Below are 19,290 nucleotides of genomic sequence, written 5' to 3'. Positions count from 1 at the left end.
GTTGATAGTGTTGTGACTTTGTGCATGACAGAATGTGGTGTCGTGTCTTTGTGCCTATCAGATTGTGAAACTGACCTCCAATATTCATAAACATTGTACATGTTTTTATGGCTGATGATGACCTGGACTAAGGTTGAAACCGGTCCCATTTAAATAGGAATGTGATTACTGCATTTCTTTCTTTTAAGTATTGAATAGGTTGAACCTCCTTTTCAATTATTTAATTTTTAACATTAAAACCTATTGCACAACAAAGCTTGAGTAGCGTCCTAGCTGCGTAATTGTTCAGATATGACTAGGCGGTTTCGTACTTCTCCGTTCCCCTGCAGCCAATGTGATGTAAGCGTGGGCACAGTATATATGCCTGCAGAATCTCGGTGAAACAAGGACCGAAAGAATAAGAAGCTAAAGGGAAGAACAGATGTTAACACAATATTATCAATGATGGGTCTAATCTAACCCAGGCACGGTTCTAGGTAAATCAGTTTGTTTTAAACAAGGGGTGCCCCCCTTGAAAAGTAAAATTACGTGTGGTTGTTAAAGACCCATATTTATGAAAAGTTATGAAAATCTAGCACTCCACCTAGGGAAACAAAGAGGATAGGGAAGATGGAACTAGTGTTAACCCACTTCTTTTTTCAGTTATATTCCTGATTCTCTGTACAGCATCAGTCTTGAGTAGCTCAGACAGTAGAATGCTGGCCTTCTGAGCCCAGCTTGGCAGGTTGAGTTCTGGCTCAGTCTGGTGGTATTTGAAGGTACTCAAATACGTCAGCCTTGTGTTGGTAGATTTACTGGAATGTAAAAGAACCCTTGTGGGACAACATTCCAGCACCTCAGCATCTCTGAAAACCGGAAAACAAATAACATTAATTATTATTCTCAGTGCGCCCAATTTAACCCATTGGTGCAGTCACGGAACCGTTCCGTACTCCGCTACTGTGGATGTGAGACAGAACCACGGATGTGTTCCGTGTTAACGTATTACGATGCAGTTTAACTCGGGTTCGATTCCCGGCAGGGTCGAGAATTTTAACCATAATTGGTTAATTTCGGTGGCACGGGGGCCAGGTGTATGTGTCGTCTTCATTATCATTCCATCCTCATCACGACGCGCAGGTCGCCTATGGGAGTCAAATCAAAAGACCTGCATCAGGCGAGGCAAACTTGTCCTCGGACACTCCCACCACTTAAAGCCATACACCATTTCATTTTTTTTATTGGACACATTATTTATGCATTTATTATGAAAAATGTTCTCTTTTATTTCAAATTTTCTTTATGGAACAGCAGTCAACGGGTATTACTAACCGACTCCAACACTGCCTTCGAATGTCGACAAGAGAACTCGCTAGTGGACATAGCGAGGAAACGATACCAAATGTGGTCGACCTCGTGCAACATAATCACTGGGGTGCATAAATATTGGGAACGGAAAAGATTCCGCACGCTTAATCGCTCGTAATAATGGATGCGCAAGTGATAGGGCTCTCACTGTAGCCGAAGGATAATACACAGTTTAATATAGGAATTTTGAAGGGACAGACACAAATTGTCGTTATAACGGAGTTCTCGTTATATGCTGTACTCGCTATAGCGGACTTCTACTGTACCTACTGTATGTCTTGTTGAGTGGATACGACTCCCAGCAAGCATAGGGCGATAGTAGCTGTATCTCTGAATTCTTCCATGACGCAAAGAGAGTTAGCTGCTAAATTTAGTATCAGTGCAGGCACACTAAATAGAATTATTCTGCAGTGCAAACAGAAAAGAAATAAAGAAAAATAAAACTGTACAAACTGATGAACGTTTTCTCCTCAGAAGAAGCGAATCAAACCCCAGGCTTGCTGCTGTGGACTTGTTCGGAAAGGGGAGTAAATCTCTACATTTTGAATTTATGTCATAAACTTCTGGGTGGAAGGAAAGCCTGCAAACCTGTAAAGAAACACCTTTTAACAGGAGAAGTGTGCAAGACATGTCTTGTGGGCATGTAGTCTTCAGGATAGGATGATGGAACACTGGAAGAAAGTTCTTTTCTCTGTTGAGAGTCACTTTGAAGTGCAGGGGCAAAAAGTTCAGTATGTTTTTTCGGTGATGAGAGCATCATCCTGGCCCTCGATGTACTCCAGCAATGACTTGACATTTGCCAAGGCAGCCCCATGCGTAACTGTTTGTTGTGCTTGTGCGGCACGAGCAGTTATTTCCCCCTCCTCTTCATTTCCACTTGCCGTTCCCTTCCTGCCCTTTATTTTGTGAACAATCTGTTTGTCTGTCAACCCTTCATAGTCTGGCTCTTTCTGGTCACAATTGAACCACTGACGAATGTTGTCTCTGTCAACTTATATTTTTTTATTTTTATATATCGCGGTTAAGCCGCAACGCGGTTGATCCGATTATGGTAAATCGAGAGTTGAGTGTAGTGTGGTTTCATGATTGTGAACTTATAAATATGTGGTCAAAGCCTGTGGAATCTATACCAAGTTGTGTAAAGCAACTTAAAAAACAGAAAGGAGGATATATTAGCTATTAGCAAAGATTAAAGGTATGTATTAGGTGAATAAGTGCAAAGAAACGTAAAATATGTATGCAGTTGTCATGTTCTGATTAATTTGCTTGGGACTGTTGATGGTGTAGCTATTGCTCTATTGTCTTAAATGTACAGGTAGTGGTGGTGATTATTGTTTTAAGAGGTGGTACAACTGGGCAACCGTGTTCTTCAGTGGTGCAGTTGGTTAATCATTACTCTTCTGTTCTCAAGAGTTCTAAACAGAGCACAACACATGTTCTTTTATTGGATCAAGGTTTATTTTCATTATTGTCCGTAATACATTTCTTCAGATATGATTTTTGGGGATATGTTGTGCAGTTTATAAACAATTATTTACTATAAATTTTTCCTCAAAGTAGGATTAAATTTTATCATGTTAAAGTGGAGTTTTTATTGTAGTGACATTTAACTGAATTGATTTTAACCTCTCTTCGTATTATTGCGTTTTGTATAGTATAATGATATGACTTGAAACTTTTTCAGTCTTTCGAACACAAGTTCAGTATAAATATTACACTATAACATACCTCTGAAACCCGTCAGGCAATATTTGTACCTTAAATTAGGAGCAGCTGCAGGGATGTCTTTTCTCCAGGTTAGGAGTGGCCTTTTAGATCCCATGGAGGATTGGCATCAGCAAGGGGCATGCGGTTGTAGAACTTTGCTCTAAAATCAACAACAGACCTGGTTAAAGGCTTGAAACCGTTTGTATGATAATGATTTGGTCCACCCTTGTATGTCTTGTATTTATAATGTAATAAGACATAATATTTATATTACCCTGTATAAATATGTACTTATATGGTTTTACTTGCTCTTCATATTTGTTTTGCTTCATGGCAGAGGCTTTGTGGCCATCATAATTCAGCCAGCTAACTGATTGACCATACCCCATATCCAAAGCTTTCACATTGTGGTTACTGTAAGGGACTGTTCATCATGATGACCCATCGTGTTGGTACTTGTATTTATGGTCTCATTCCTTGTACCCTACCCTCAACAATCAATTGAACATGTCCAAAATAGTGTACTGAGAAACTTTGAACAACATACTTTTATCTGAAATTGGTTCACGGTCAACATGTTAGTGTGAAGAGCTGTCCAAGGAATTCTCAGCACTTCCCTCCAGCACCACATTTCAAAGCCAGTTCACGTCTCAGCACCATACAAAAAGCCTGGGAAGACTATAGATTCAACAAACTTCTTCTTTGTATTGCACAAAATTAGCTCTGAGCTTAAAATATAAAAAAAAATAAGTTCCCAGAAGGAAACAATAATTTAATTTCATCGATTGCAAACGTTAAAAGCATTTTTAAAAAAGTTTAAAATAATTATACACAGAATGCGATGAGGTGAAGATCATAATTTGCAGATCTGTAAAACGAATGAACTCAAGGCTCTCTATGTGGCTTTAGTTTTTAGTCTTTAAAATGTGTGCATATTTATGTGTTTTTCCTTGTGAATTCTTTTGTCATCAATACAATAAAACCTACTCAGTATCATTAATTGATTGTATAGTTACTTGAGAACTGAAAGAGATGATTGCAATTCATTTATGGAAAAATCTGTGGTTAACAAACAAAATGTCCAGAGGAACAAATTGTTTGTGGATGAAATGTCCAACTTGACTACATGTCATTGGAATACAGTATGTCCGGCTTGAATATACACTAGAAGTCCGCTATAGTGAGTACGGCATATAACGAGAACTCTGCTATAACGACAATATTTTGCTGTCCCTTCAAAATTCCTATATTAAACTCTTTATTAACCTTCGGTTACAGCGAGAGTCCTATCACTGATGCATCCGTTATCACGAGTGAATAAGCGCGCGTGATTTTTTCCGTTACCGGTATTTATGCACCCCAGCGATTATGTTGCATACGATCGATTACCTTCGGTATCGTTTCTTCGCTATTTCCACTAGCGAGTTCTCTCGTCGACATTCGAAGGCGATGTCGGAGTCGATTGGTAATACCCGTCGACTTCTGTTCCGTAACGAAAATTTGAAATGAAAGAGGGCATATTTCATAATAAATGCGTAAATAATGTGTCCGATAACAGTTGTTAACTCGTTAAAATTAAAGGCTGACTAAACAATCGCTTAATTTTAATGTAAAATACTGCAATTAAGTAAGAATGGGATAGGTCTACACCTCTAGATATGGCAGAGTTCATAATTGATTTCAGAGATTAGTTTATATTTTCTCGCTTCTGGTTAAATTTCGGAAAGGCTATTATCGTGTAAATTTATAGCAAGAAGATTATAATTTCTCTACTGGCGCTTGAAGCGTGTTTTCATCATACGTATAGTACGGTTAAGTTAGAATAGGTCACGCTGTTTGAATAAGAAAACTGAAACGTTTGCCACAAAATGTGATCGATCATCTTCGGTATGGTGTACAGTAGTTATCTCACTATGTGCATTTGCGAGCTCTCTCGTAGACATTCAAAGGCGATGTTGGAGTCGATTAGTAATACCCATCGACTGCTGTTCTCTAATGAAAATTCAAAATGAAAGAGGATAACACGTTTTCGTAATAAATGTGCAAATAACGTGGCCGATAGCAGTTGTCAACTTGTTAAAAATAAAGGCTGAAGTAAACGATCCCTTAATTTTAATGTTATGTACTGAAATTAAGTAAGAATGTGATACACTTCAAGATATGGCATAGTACGTCACTGATTTCAGATGATAGTTCATATTTTCTCGCATCTAGTTAAATTTCAGAAAGGCTATTTACATGTAAACTTCTCTACATGCGTTTCAAATATGTTTTCATGATGTATGCGGTTAGGTTAGGTGACGCTGTTTGAAGAAAAAAACTGAAATGTTTGCCACATAAGCCTTTGGAGTGATACCGTATTTCTCCAAAACCAAAACGACGTGCTTCTTTTTTTTGGTCAGAATCTAATGCGAAAAATCAAGGGTTGTCTTGCATTCGCGGCTTGACAGTAACGAATACCATTGGCAACTACCGTGGTAACCACGCTGCTTCTTTTCACCCCTGCACATGCACGCACACAAAAAACTTGTTGAAAATAAACGACCGCCTCTTTATTATACATCGCTAGCCGCGACAAACGGTTGTACAGTGCCTGTGTGTAACGTCACTGGATCTTGGGAAATACCTAATGAAGAGAGAATTACGTTCTATTAGTGTGTACATAAATGTTTCTCAAATCTGCAGAATGGCATCAAAACGTGCGAGCCTTCGAATTCTTAGAAAGGCCATGGCTACTCAGTGGCAGAGTTATAACACGTGTACTGTACCTGACGCTTAGTAAACGTACGTTTTATAGACAGCAGGAACATTTTCGAGATGGATAGTCTTATTGTAAAGATACGTACAACAGGTATTGCCAACAAATTATCAACGGGTTCTCGTCGATATTATGATGCCAATTTTAAGTTAATAGTTATTAAACAATCGGAAATTGTGCAGCCGCAAGAAAATATGGTATATGACTAACTAAAGCCAATATTTGACGTTAGCATGAAGATAAAGATAGCTAAAAAAATGCGTACTGTACGAAAAATTCATTCAGTGGTCCGCAACAAGGTCGCTTTAAAGAAGTCGAAGATGGAATTGTGAGGTAAGTGCATGAATAGCTCAAGGGCAGAATGGCCATACCGTGGTGCAATAATCTTGTTAGTTAGCACCGATCTCGATAGCTGCAGTCGCTTAAGTGCGGCCAGTATCCAGTAATCGGGAGATAGTGGGTTCGAGCCCCACTGTCGGCAGCCCTGAATATAGTTTTCCGTGGTTTCCCATTTTCACACCAGGCAAATGCTGGAGCTGTACTTTAATTAAGGCCACGGCCACTTCCTTCCACTTCCTAGGCCTTTCCTATCCCATTGTCACCATAAGACATATCTGTGTTGATGCAACGTGAAGCAAATAGCAAAAAAAAAATCTCGTTAGTTGACCCGGCAAGCGAGATGTGAGTGTAACGGTAGCCGGTTATATCTGATGCTGAGTAAAAGTAACAGTTTTATAGACAGCAAGAATATTTTCCTGATGGATCGTCGTATTGTAGAGACGCATGGAATAGGTATTGCCGGCAAATTTTCAACGGGTTCTCTTCGGTATTATGATGCCAGTTTTAAAATAGTGGTCATTAAACCTGCGGAAAAAAAGAATAATTATACAGCTGCCATAAAACGGCATAACAAAAGCCAATGTTCGGCGTCTAAAAAAAAGCGAACTGTACAACAAAGGCATTCATATGATTTTACAAAGCATTTTCTGAGCCTGATTTAAATTTATGAAGGAAAAATTGGGGTTTGTCTTGGATTCGGAGTAATACGGTACTATATTTTTTTCAGAATGAAATTAAATCCACACTTCCATGAAAAATAACAAACAAGTAATCCATAGTGTGGATATCATCCACGGAAACGCAAGTTTTGAACAAACTGATAGCCGTTTCATACCAATTTTAATGTGTATGGGGGTTTTTCCGAATTTCATACAAAAATCGGATATAACGACAATCCGCTATAGCGAGTAAAATTTTCGCTGTTATGAATTCCCGCTATAACGGACTTTTATTGTATAATAAAAATTAATATCTTGAGGGATAACCATGGCGGTTTGTTTCTACAAGTAGAGAAACTCAAACTGTTTCTTTACATACTTAGTACACCTTGATATGCGCATCTTTAGTGGTGCGACAGGCGGCGAATCTGTATTGCACTCTCTCCCCATCAGCATACTTGGTGTTTTGGCCTGATATTGAAAGCGATCTGCCATTTTCCCAAAGGCGTCGGTGCCATTTCCTGATTGATACTTGCTTGGGGAACATCATCACTTAGTCACAGTTGATAATGACGTTGTACAAGCCTAACAGACAGCTAGCAGGACGCGTGCTGTGTTGGGCAGCCGTCTGAGCTGCCTAACCTTCAAAGGAGAGAGACAGATGAGACACTTATCCCACAGATCAGCTGTGTGTTGGGATGCTTACTTAACCCTAGACCGGGCACGCCAATTTCTGTCACACTACCGGGCGCGCGGTTGACTTTGTCAACCAGTTAGGTTTTCAGTCGTTTACACGCTTCCAATCGCATAAACATTTTGTTTAACGGCATTTTATCTTTTGTTTCAATGTTATTCTTCAAATAAAATTAAAAACTTGTATTAGTGATTAATATGAATGTACTTAAAATGGATAATATTGAACATGTGCACTAATTGTGATAGGGACATGAATACTGCGCCTATTTAAAATGAGTTAAGCAGTAGATACTTTATTAAATTAAAATAATGGTCATATTTTAATATTTGCACAATTATACGATGAAATGATCAGATATAATAGAAAAAAATGACTAGATGGAAAATAAACCTTTTTGCCATATCCAAGAAATCTTTCACACCTTATCCTCCGAACAATGCCATAATTTCACTGGGGTTCCCAAATTTAGCATCGCGTTCATGACTGTAATTCACTTCCTCCCACTTCCTAGAAATGTACAAATTAGTCCAGTATAATAGTTCATTGACCATCTTAGCGTTTATCAACTGCATGAAACAGTCAATTTCTGTTGATACCTTCCTCGTCTTCCCTTCCGGTCCTGCCAGTATTTTTACAATATTCCTTGAAGTTTTGAAAAGTCAATCATGGACCACATTGTTCCTCCATCTCTCCTGAAGATAAATACCCTTTCATTATCGTCTTCATAGATCTCACTGTCCGAATCAGCCTCCTCCTCCGTATCACTCGTATGATCCTGATCCGATACGTTTATAATTTCCTTCTCCCTATCCAACAAATCTGAGACAAAGTCCTCTATTTCAACATTTCAACGGACAACTGGCTCAAAATGTCAGGTATGTCTTCATCATTGACAAAACGAGACCTAAAATAGAAATATACTACATGTAATTACGCCTGTCTTTGCCTAATTACCCGAAAACTACAGAGGAAAGGAAATTTTAAGAAATAAATTATAATTACATGACCAGGCGCGTGGTTGACTTTGTCAACCAGCTTCGGGTTCCAAGAGTTGACAAAACCAACCAGTGCGCCCGATCTAGGATTAATTTAACATTCTCACGTTAAATGCAGTTTTCACATTTAAATGCAGCATTAGAGCAAATGCTACGTCTGCAATATAACAAAACCCATGGAATACAGTTTCCACGTCTATCGTGCCATTAATGGTGCGCATGTTGAAATATATTGGATATGGAAAAGAATATTATAAAATTTCAATGAATTCCATCAGGGCATTAACAGTAATATCACGCAGGTAAACACTAACAGCAAAATTGAACTATTTTAGTGTTATCATCACAAATAAGACGTAACAGTGTATTTTGAACTTATAGAATTCTGGTGCTCAATCATAATCATGTAACACCAGGGCTTACCCCTTGGTTGCTGTGGAGTGCCATATAGGCTTGTGACGCCGTGCAGAATAGAATGCACACATCCAATTTCACACTAATTGAGACACTGCTTGCATAAGACACAATGTGATAGTCAAGCTAAACATTTAAACTCTGATGTAACAGGTGCAATTATGCTGACACTAATTAAAATTTATCATTTAAATAAATAGTTTTACAGTATATACGTTTTAATGTGCAGCACCCAATGATTCAAATATGTATTAATATTATGTAACTATGTAACTAGGTTCTGGAACATGAAGAGGCTGTTGATGCTGATGAAATGGGAGACCCAATTTTGAGGTCAGAGTTTGACAGAGCTGTGAGTGACCTCAATAGGAACAAGGCACCTGGAATTGATGACATTCCCTCTGAATTACTGACTGCCTTAGGAGAAACCAGCAAGGCAAGGTTATTTCATTTAGTGTGCAAGATGTATGAGACAGGAGAAGTCCCATCCGATTTTCGGAAGAATGTTGTTATACCTATTCCCAAGAAAGCCGGTGCTGACAGGTGTGAAAACTACCGCACCATTAGTTTAGTATCTCATGCCTGCAAAATTTTAACACGCATTATTTACAGAAGAATGGAAAAACAAGTTGAAGCTGAGTTGGGAGAAGATCAATTTGGCTTCAGAAGAAATGTAGGAATACGTGAAGCAATCCTGACTTTACGTCTGATCTTAGAGGATCGAATCAAGAAGGACAAGCCCACGTACATGGCATTCGTAGATGTAGAAAAGGCATTCGATAATGTTGATTGGACCAAGCTATTTATGATTCTGAGGATGATAGGGATCAGATAACGAGAACGAAGAATTATCTACAATCTGTATAAAAATCAGTCTGCAGTAATAAGAATCGAGGGCTTTGAAAAAGAAGCAGCAATCCAGAAAGGAGTGAGGCAAGGATGCAGTTTGTCCCCTCTCCTTTTCAATGTTTACATAGAACAGGCAGTAAAGGAAATCAAAGAGAAATTTGGAAAGGGAATCACAGTCCAAGGAGAGGAAATCAAAACCTTGAGATTTGCCGATGATATTGTTATTTTATCTGAGACTGCAGAAGATCTCAAGAAGTTGCTGAATGGTATGGATAAAGTCTTGGGTAAGGAGTACAAGATGAAAATAAATAAGTCTAAAACAAAAGTAATGGAGTGCAGTTGAACAAAGGCAGGTGATGCAGGAAATATTAGATTAGGAAATGAAGTCTTAAAGGAAGTAGATGAATATTGTTACTTGAGTAGTAAAATAACTAACGATGGCAGAAGTAAGGAGGACATAAAATGCAGACTAGCACAAGCAAGGAAGAGCTTTCTTAAGAAAAGAAATTTGCTCACTTCAAACATTGATATCGGAATTAGAAAGATGTTTTTGAAGACTTTTGTGTGGAGCGTGGCATTGTATGGAAGTGAAACATGGACGATAACTAGCTCAGAAAGAAAGAGAATAGAAGCTTTTGAAATGTGGTGTTACAGAAGAATGCTGAAGGTGAAATGGATAGATCGAATCACGAATGAAGAGATACTGAATCGAATTGGTGAGAGGAGATCGATTTGGTTAAATTTGACGAGAAGAAGAGATAGAATGATAGGACACATCTTAAGACACCCAAGACTTGTTCAGTTGGTTTTTGAAGGAAGTGTAGGTGGTAAGAATGGTAGGGGTAGACCAAGTATGAATATGACAAGCAGATCAGAGCAGATGTAGGATGCAATAGTTACGTAGAAATGAAAAGGTTAGCACAGGATAGGGTGGCATGGAGAGCTGCATCATACCAGTCTATGGACTGATGACTCGAACAATAACAACTAGCACATATCTAGGTTATGCTAGCTGGACGGTCTGTAAGAAAGGTCCTAGGGAGAACACTGTATTAAAGCTGGACACCTTGTATAATGGATGTACTGTCAATAGATCTTAAATTATATACCTTGGACTGTTGTGAAGGCTTATGTACATGAATTGAGTCGATTATTTCAGAAACCAGTCAAGCACCAAATCTGTCATTTTTGGGAAAATTAAAAAAATTCTTTAGCATCAGACAAAAAGTTATGGTAGGGATTTTAATATGTTAGCATGAAAGTATTATATCTTTTAATATTTTCTATCTGAGGAAAAATATTTTGTGCTTATTACCTTTGCTGTAAAAAAAAATCCAAAAAAATTTCCACTTAACTGTCTTCTGAAATAAACAAGTGTTGCAAACATATTTTTGTGGGATAATTCTTGAATTTTGAAAGGATTTTGTCATAAAACCCATATTTGTGGAAATAGAAAGTATTTTAATAGGTTTAGACTACATTGCTGATACAAATATAATTATTAAAAGGATGCCTGCTCATCATGACAGGAGGTAATCATTCCTCATAAATAAACTCCACAGCACATTCTGTCTCTGTAGTAGGCCATTGTAAAATGCTGCCAGAAGTGTTCATATCGCATCAGGTAAGGTTTTTAGGCATTTAGGTCATGTACCTTCTTGATATTGATGGGCACCTAAAACAAACAATAACAAAGAATAATGTAGGACTCAGACCAGGTACTTCCTTGCCTGAGAAAGAAATATAACCTTCTCTGTTACCCTTGCATTCCGAATATTATGCGTGTGAGTTTTTTTGTCTACCATTCCTAGTTTCATTTTAGATACGGGTTTGTCTTCTGAACTTTCAGACATATAACTACGATTATAAAAACACTGCACTGAACAAAAGAAACACATTTTCAAACAGTTGTTCACAAAACTACGAACAGGCAATTCCAGAAACACAACAATGACAATATAAACAGCTGAACAGCTGGCTATTCTGGATTCAGAGAAGCAGCGCCAACCAACAAGGTGCAGCACATCACAAAATGTGCCAGCAGTTTTCTGCACAAACCAGCCAAGCGGTGTCGCTTAGCTGGTTTCTGAACTAAATACGAAATTCAAGGTAATGCCTGACCATTATAGGAGGACGTTTCTTGACTGTTTTCAGCACTGAAATGTGTGTGTACCCTCTTAGTAACATATTCTGCCATTAACTCATTTTTTCATTTTTTTTTGGCACTTGACTGCTTTCTGAAATAATCGATTCACTAAAATGTGTGTATACCCTCTTAGTAACATATTCTGCCATTAACTCATTTTTTTCATTTTTTGGCACTTGACTGCTTTCTGAAATAATCGATTCAATTGCTAATTCTTGTGTGTTGATTCCCACAGGTAGTGTGCTGGCCATTGCATGCTCGTACATGTATGAACAAGAGACCACTCCAGATAACATACCCGAAGACAGTGTATTCATCCGATATGTGTCGGATCAAGAGACGAAACCCAAGTAGATCACATTTCTCCCACCAGCTACTGTGTTTCATTCCACTCTTGTACAATTATGTCTATTATATTTCAAATAGTTTTGTATTGAGAAGGACAATTTTATACCATTTTAATGGAGAGTATTGTCACATTCTAAGCCAGAACTCATGCCTTCTCTTTTCTCTTTGTGTGTTGGATTTTATTGGAAAGTCCTTCGGTCCTCTGTTTTCCTGTCCCAGTAAACATGTGAATGTTTTTTTCACTAATGTATATAATTAGTCTTTAAAATTTGTGCATATTTATATGTTGTTTGTGAATGTAGTAGTAATTTACTCATTCGGGACAAATATTTCAGGTTCCCTATGGGAATCAACATTCATCTCATGAGTTAGATAATGAAAAGTTCCATATTTTACAAAAAAATGTATTAAATGCTTATAAAACCAAGAAAATGTACCTTTATTGAACATTGGGTTATTCTTGGATGTGACAGAATTTGATCCGTGGCAGATGAATTATTGTTGTTATTTGTTTGACGTCGCACCGACACAGATAGATCTTATGCTGACAATGGGATAGGAAAGCCTTAGGAATGGGGAGGAAGCGGCCATGGCTTTAATTAAGGTACAGCCCCAGCATGTGCCTGGTGTGAAAATGGGAAACCACGGAAAACCGTCTTCAGGGCTGGCGACAGTGGGGTTTGAACCCACTATTTCCCAGGTGCAAGCTCACAGCTGCATGCTCCTAACTGCACGGCCAACTCGCCCGGTAGCAGATTAACACGCGAGAGGTCGCACCCGTTTTAGAATTTAAAGATAAAAATTTCATTATTCCGTATTGAAAGTATTAACGTTAAAATTGGACTATGGTCGAAACCGGTCCCAATTCTAATTACTATTAAATAAGAATGTAATCACTACATTTCTTTCTCTTATGTATTGAATAGGTTGAACCTCTTTTTCAATTATTCCCGTTTTAGAATGCGAGAGGTCGTGTGAAGGCAAATTGCTCACGCTTCATATTTTAATGAGCTGCTATTTTCCTTTGGCGGTGAATGCTCTGATAAAAATATTAATATGCACCCTGTCCCTTTCGACTAGTACTAACATAATTTCCCAGTAAAAATATTTTCTCAATGTAAAAAAATTAATGAATTTTGTCGCAAAATCTGGTAAAGTTACGAGAGTTTTTAAAGAGCGCGAGAGGTCGTGCGTGAGCAAATTGCCGCAACATTTCCATTTGTACATTTCAATGAATGATTTGGTCACAATTCAAGATAAAACTACAGCACCACACTTCACTGAAAGCCACCATAAACCTCATGAACTTTACTTAAGAAACTTTCTTGGAAATGCAGTCATGTAAGAATGCACTACGCCAGGGGTCGCATGAAGGCAATATGCCGCGGCAGATGCGAGAGTGAAAGAAAACTTAAACTACTCTGGAACGCAATAGGCAATTCACTGACGATAATCAATGTCAGGCGAGAGAGAGGGAGGGGAGGGATGAAACGAGAGCCCTGAGCCCTACAGCGGCTAGCAACGAAATTATTAACAAATATTTAAAAGTGCGGCAAATTGCCGCGGGTGCGACCTCTCGCGTGTTAATTAATTATTGAATATTGAATTTTCACAACCTGAAATAAACTTGCAACTTATAGCAAAACCTTGTTAATTCAAAATCATCGGGACCCAAAAATTGTATTTCAAATTGCGCGATTTCAAATTAATCGCCACCAACTCATAATTCAGAAATGCTAACCTTTGCCACATCACAAAACATTCGAACCATGATGCATGCAATCACCTTTATTCACAGTTTAAACCTTTCAAATGTTGGGGAAAAAATTACTATATTTCTGAAGTGTATCCAACAAGTTGCATTTATTCAAATACTGCACTTGGATAAGTCAGAAGACAACGTCATACACTGGCAAACATAACCTTGCACCAGGAAACAAGAAACAAAACCCAACACATGATTCAAAGACAAGGAGAAATCTCTGCATATTGCAGAGTAAATGCCATAATCCAGTGAATGAAGCTCTTGCACAGGGCAGCCAGTAGGATTGTCCAATTGGAAACACAGTACCAAAAAATAAAAAAATTAATAAATAAAACCTGACATATATGTAATACAAATACAGTATCAATAATAATAAATAACTTTCAGCAGTATCTAAAAAAATACAGAAATGTCTAATGATCCAGTAGTTCTTTTTGTTCACACTTTAAGGCTTATTGCCTTTAAGAAAAAGAATGGATAAGAGGTTGCTTCATCATTTTCTCTTTTTATTTTTTTATTTTTTAAATACTGACAACTAACTGCTTCATTTGGTCCATAGCCCTAATTGTTGCTTGGTCAGTATCACTTGCACTTATCACAGAGTCCAAAATGGCTAGAGTGGCAGGTACATAATTTATAATACCAATATAAATGGTCTGTTATTGGACATTATACATTTCCCAGCGAACTCATTCCTGGTTGACAACGTTTTGCCCTCGTATGCTAGGTTGGGCTCATCAGTTGGTACCTACCACACCTACCAAGATGTTGGCTAGTGCATAGCGTGGAGGCCACTGCGTAGGCTACTTGGAGCCACCGGCAGTGCCAATGCACTATGAGAGGCATTGTCTCTTTACCAAAAATTGATGCCTGCTTGGCTACATAAATAACTTTCAGCAGTATCTAAAAAATACAGAAATGTCTAATGATCCAGTAGTTCTTTTTGTTCACACTTTAAGGCTTATTGCCTTTAAGAAAAAGAATGGATAAGTAGTTCAGGTACATAATTTATTGTTGGACTAGTGGTCGCATGTGCTGTATCTTCATTTTATGCAGCTGCATCTCGCTCTGGCATCACATGATCACAGCTGATCAATATAGCAGAATCCTGCTCTTTTGAAGTAATTTCTGCATGATTGATGACAATGTAGTCTGCAAAAGGTGTACAACATTAGACTGTTACTGGAACTTCTCCCATTCATCATTGTCCTCTTCTTTTCTTTTTCATTTTATCATTTAAGGAACCAAATCCACACTTGACAAAGCAGATTGTGATTGTTGATGAAGCAACAGCTTCCAAAGCAACTGTCATACTTCACATAGCTTCTATCATGTTCCACCTGCATTTTTTTTCTCCCTCCAGAACATTTCTGTTGACTTCATGGTCAAAATAACATGCCAGTCACTTTCTATAGGCACATTTAGAGATAACAATAATAATCATCGTATGGCCTCAGCTACCGTGTGCAGACATTTCAATTTGGCTCCATCTGGCTGTCTGCTCATCACAATTAGAGATGAAGTAATACCTTGATCTAAGGGTTGTAAGTAGTTCATAGTGTTGGCCAGCAGAAAAAGAAGATGCGCTTTTAAAAAAAGTACCATCAATCGGACGGTTTTGAGCTTATTTTCATCGTAACTCGCGAAGGGAATCTTAAATTGTATTGTTTATCATCCTAATAATGAGGAATATAGCCAATTAACGCAATACCCTACAAACAAAAAATATACGCTAACGCAGGTTTTCCTGAGAAAACAAAAAGTAGTGTCCGAATTCACCCCGTACTTCGGGATGATTTCGGACGTACGTGCATTTTAAACCACTGTCCAAAGTTTCAAAGCGTATTAGGTGATTTCGGACATAAATAGTCCTTAATTTCAATTCTTCATTCTTTTCACTTTAGTTTTGTGATATTTAAAGTGTTCTGAGGGTGTCCAAAATATGACTAGCTGGTTAAAATCATTGTAATGATATGTAATGTGTTACTGATCGATCTTTTCTTTCTGACAAGGTAAATGTAAAGTTTTCCGGTCTAAATTGAAATATTAATATTTATAAACTGTACAGAGATCCTACTGAGAAATCTTAATAATTTTTCTTACAAAAGATACAAATCTCATAGCAAAAATAGGTCGATGCAATGAACATGTAGTTGCCACAGCCTATAAATATAAAATATGTTTAAAAAAAATAAACATTCCACTTTTCTCAACTTGGGCTGGAAGTATTTTTGAAATTTGTTCTTTAGCTATTGTATCCTCAGCAGAGATGTGAGGGAACACAAACACTTTCCTGCTGTTTTTTTATGGGCGCAAGTATTTGACATCCACATCCCTTGAATGAATATTTCAGGCCAGGCCAAAATACTGCCTGTAAGCTCTTTGTTCCTCAACATAGATTTATAATTTGCAACAAGGAAAGCCTCTTCTTGCAGCACCAGAACAGCATTACATTCATTGTGTGCTTCATCGCATTCATTTTCACTGCTGCTGCCAGCGCCATCACTTGTTTATGCACTGCTTTCATCTCGGCGGAAGTCACGGCCAAAAATCGACTTCCCAGGAAGAATATTTTATTTGTGGCGGCGGCGGGAAGTAGCAAGTTGTGTTGGGTTGGAGCATGGCCGGAGGGCGACGAGCTTCCTTGAGCATTTCCTTCTTCCTCATTTAGCAGTGGTTGTCTTACCATTTTTGATGTACATTCTGCACTTTATTTTGTAGGGTGGACCAAGGCATACCATATAAATCAAATGCCTATCTGTAAGACAACTTGCCACTTTTAATATCATGTACCTATGGCTTTTTCTAATAATTTTGGTTCGTAATTACCCCTCGACGCAGCTTCTTTCTGCCTCTGATAATTTCTAGGCATTGTCCAAAATCATCCAGACTGCTTTCAATTTTCAGTAAAATGTGCGTAAAACACTATTTTTCATTAAATCACACCAAAATTCCACAGCAGTTTATAAACACTTCAGTTAGTTGATCTCATTAAGAACCATAGTTATAATGCATTCTTTCCGACTGTGACAATCGAAAGTATCCACTTAATGATAATGCATGAACTTTCTACAATGCCAGTGCACACGGGAAATTTTCCAAAGTATGAAGTCGATTCGTAATAAAAAGCACAGAACGCGGGAAACATAACCTCAAGGTCAAACTAAAATGCGCGCGGAAGTGCAAAGCACCGGTGGCTCGTTGCTATGCGACAAAATACGGCAAATCTACCATACTGTCGGAAACCACCTCTGTGTCCGAAATCGCCCCATTTGATGGTAACCTTTTTCTCAACTACACAGGGAAATGTTGAATCGTGGATGTTTTTAGGCTTCCTCTGTTTATTGGTCTAATATATCCAGCATCAACGTCTTCCACAAATATGTCTTTCCATCCACCAAAATGGTGGTGTTCTTTCATCCATACGATGTACACTGGTAACCTGATTACAGTGTTGGTTTTTTGTCCATCTAAAACTATCAACACTAATTTCAGATAGACTTCTTCTTGTATGGCTCTGCAGTTCATTGTGAACCTTGGCCTATTCAACAATTTTCTGCCATTTATCTCGATCCAACGCTAAAACTTTCCAATTCCTATAGCCCATTTTCCGAAGATCTTCAGTAACTCCATCCATCCATCTGGTTCTCGGTCGATCTCGTCCTCTCTCTCCCCCTGGATTTCCATTTAATATCTTTTTAGGTACTTCCGTATCACTCATCTGTGCTACATGCCCGGCCCACCTCAATCTGGCTGATTTCACTGTTCTTCTAATAGGTAGGTTTTTATAAATGTTGTACAGTTCATGATTGTACCTCCTCCTATGATTCTTCGAAGTGTCTTTCTTTCGAAGGCATCCAGCATTCCAGTATCTTTTGCTGTTAATGGCCAATTTTCCGAGGCATATATAAGCACAGGTCTTTTTTTTTTATAGATGGTTAATTTAGTGGTGTGGGTCAAGAGCCTTGAGGAGAGAAGCCTTGTTAGAGCAAAATAGGCTCTGTTGGCTGCTATTAATCTGTTTAATTTCATGAGAGGTATCATTTGAATAGGTGACTGTCGATCCTAGATATTTAAACTGCTCAACTCTCTCAAAGGTGTAATTGCCCACGGTTATATGTTCTCCTTACGTGCTTTCCCAGCAGCCATATATTTAGTTTTCTGCTGGTTGATGTTCAGTCCCATTTTCCTACTGGCCTGTTCAAGGGCGATGAATGTCTCTTCCATTGCCTTTCGAATTCTTGCCACTATATCTATATCATCGGCATAAGCAAGTATCTGCACTGATCTATAAAAAATTGTTCCCCTATTCAGGAGGTTTGCATCTCTCTTCACCTTCTCCAAGGCAACATTAAAAGGAGACATGCCAGCACGTTTCCCTGCCGTACCCCATTTTGAATATTTAATGTCTCAGATATCATTCCTCCTGTTCTTATACTACTTCGTGACCCACTCATTGTCATTCTCACCAGCCTTACCAATTTTCCAGGAATTCCCAGTTCAATCATAGCATGGTACAATTACTCTCTGTCTATACTGTCATACGCTTCTTTGTAATCAATGAAGAGGTGATGCGTGCCAATCCCAAATTCGATTGTCAGTTTCAGATAGACACCCCACCCTAAAAATACATCCATGTTAAAATTAAATTATGTTTGTGCACAGCACACTGATCTAATAAGAGAACTATTTTTCACTCCTGGCATGCCATTTTCATACCTGCCAACTTTCCCGATGTAGGCGGGAGACTCCCGATTTTCGACAGTTTTTCCCGCCTCCTGATTATTATATTATTTCTCCTGATTTTAGCTTACTTTTTTTGGTGAACTTCAAACATTCAAATCCCGCCATTTCAGCTTTGTACGCCAATGGCTGGAAGTTCTTCACTCTTTGGCCGCTTTCAAATGAAATATAGATGTTTATTAATATGAGAAACGCGCGCGAATGCGTGATATTCATTGAAACCTGTATGTCGCGATGCATACATCGATTGTCAATCTCTCATTCTTGCGTGCTATATTCATGTTCATTCGCATCAGTCTAGTCAATTCTAGAGACTTGTCGCTAGATTTGAAGTTTTTTTTTTAGTAATTTAGTGACAGATTTTCATAGATAGCGACTAGTGACTTTTCTAGAGGTTTCAGGAGCCATTTGGAGGCAAATTTAGCAAATTTTAATTTATTACTTGACTAGCTGTTACCCACGGCTTCACTCATGTGGATTTCTTAATTTGATAACTAATCATTCCTCGGTACTGCACTAAGAC

General features: G+C 38.2%; 1 protein-coding gene across 7 annotated transcripts in view; it reads left to right on the top strand.

Annotated features, from left to right (window-relative positions):
• Bub3 (mitotic checkpoint protein Bub3) overlaps positions 1-12,798 on the top strand; it is an 85,649-nt gene extending 72,851 nt beyond the window's left edge. For 3 of the 7 annotated variants that reach the window (XM_067146373.2, XM_067146355.2, XM_067146365.2), the window contains one exon: positions 12,147-12,798. In XM_067146373.2, the coding sequence (XP_067002474.1) occupies positions 12,147-12,265 (119 nt within the window). In that variant the 3' untranslated portion in view covers positions 12,266-12,798. The remainder of the gene's footprint in view (positions 1-12,146) is intronic. The other 4 variants (XM_067146350.2, XM_067146340.2, XM_067146344.2 and 1 more) reach the window with 2 other exon arrangements.
• Positions 12,799-19,290: the final 6,492 nt, after the last annotated feature.

This window comes from Anabrus simplex, chromosome 1, assembly GCF_040414725.1.
Source record: "Anabrus simplex isolate iqAnaSimp1 chromosome 1, ASM4041472v1, whole genome shotgun sequence".
Taxonomy (NCBI): Eukaryota; Metazoa; Arthropoda; class Insecta; order Orthoptera; family Tettigoniidae; genus Anabrus; species Anabrus simplex.
This window is presented reverse-complemented; position numbering and strand designations above follow the sequence as displayed.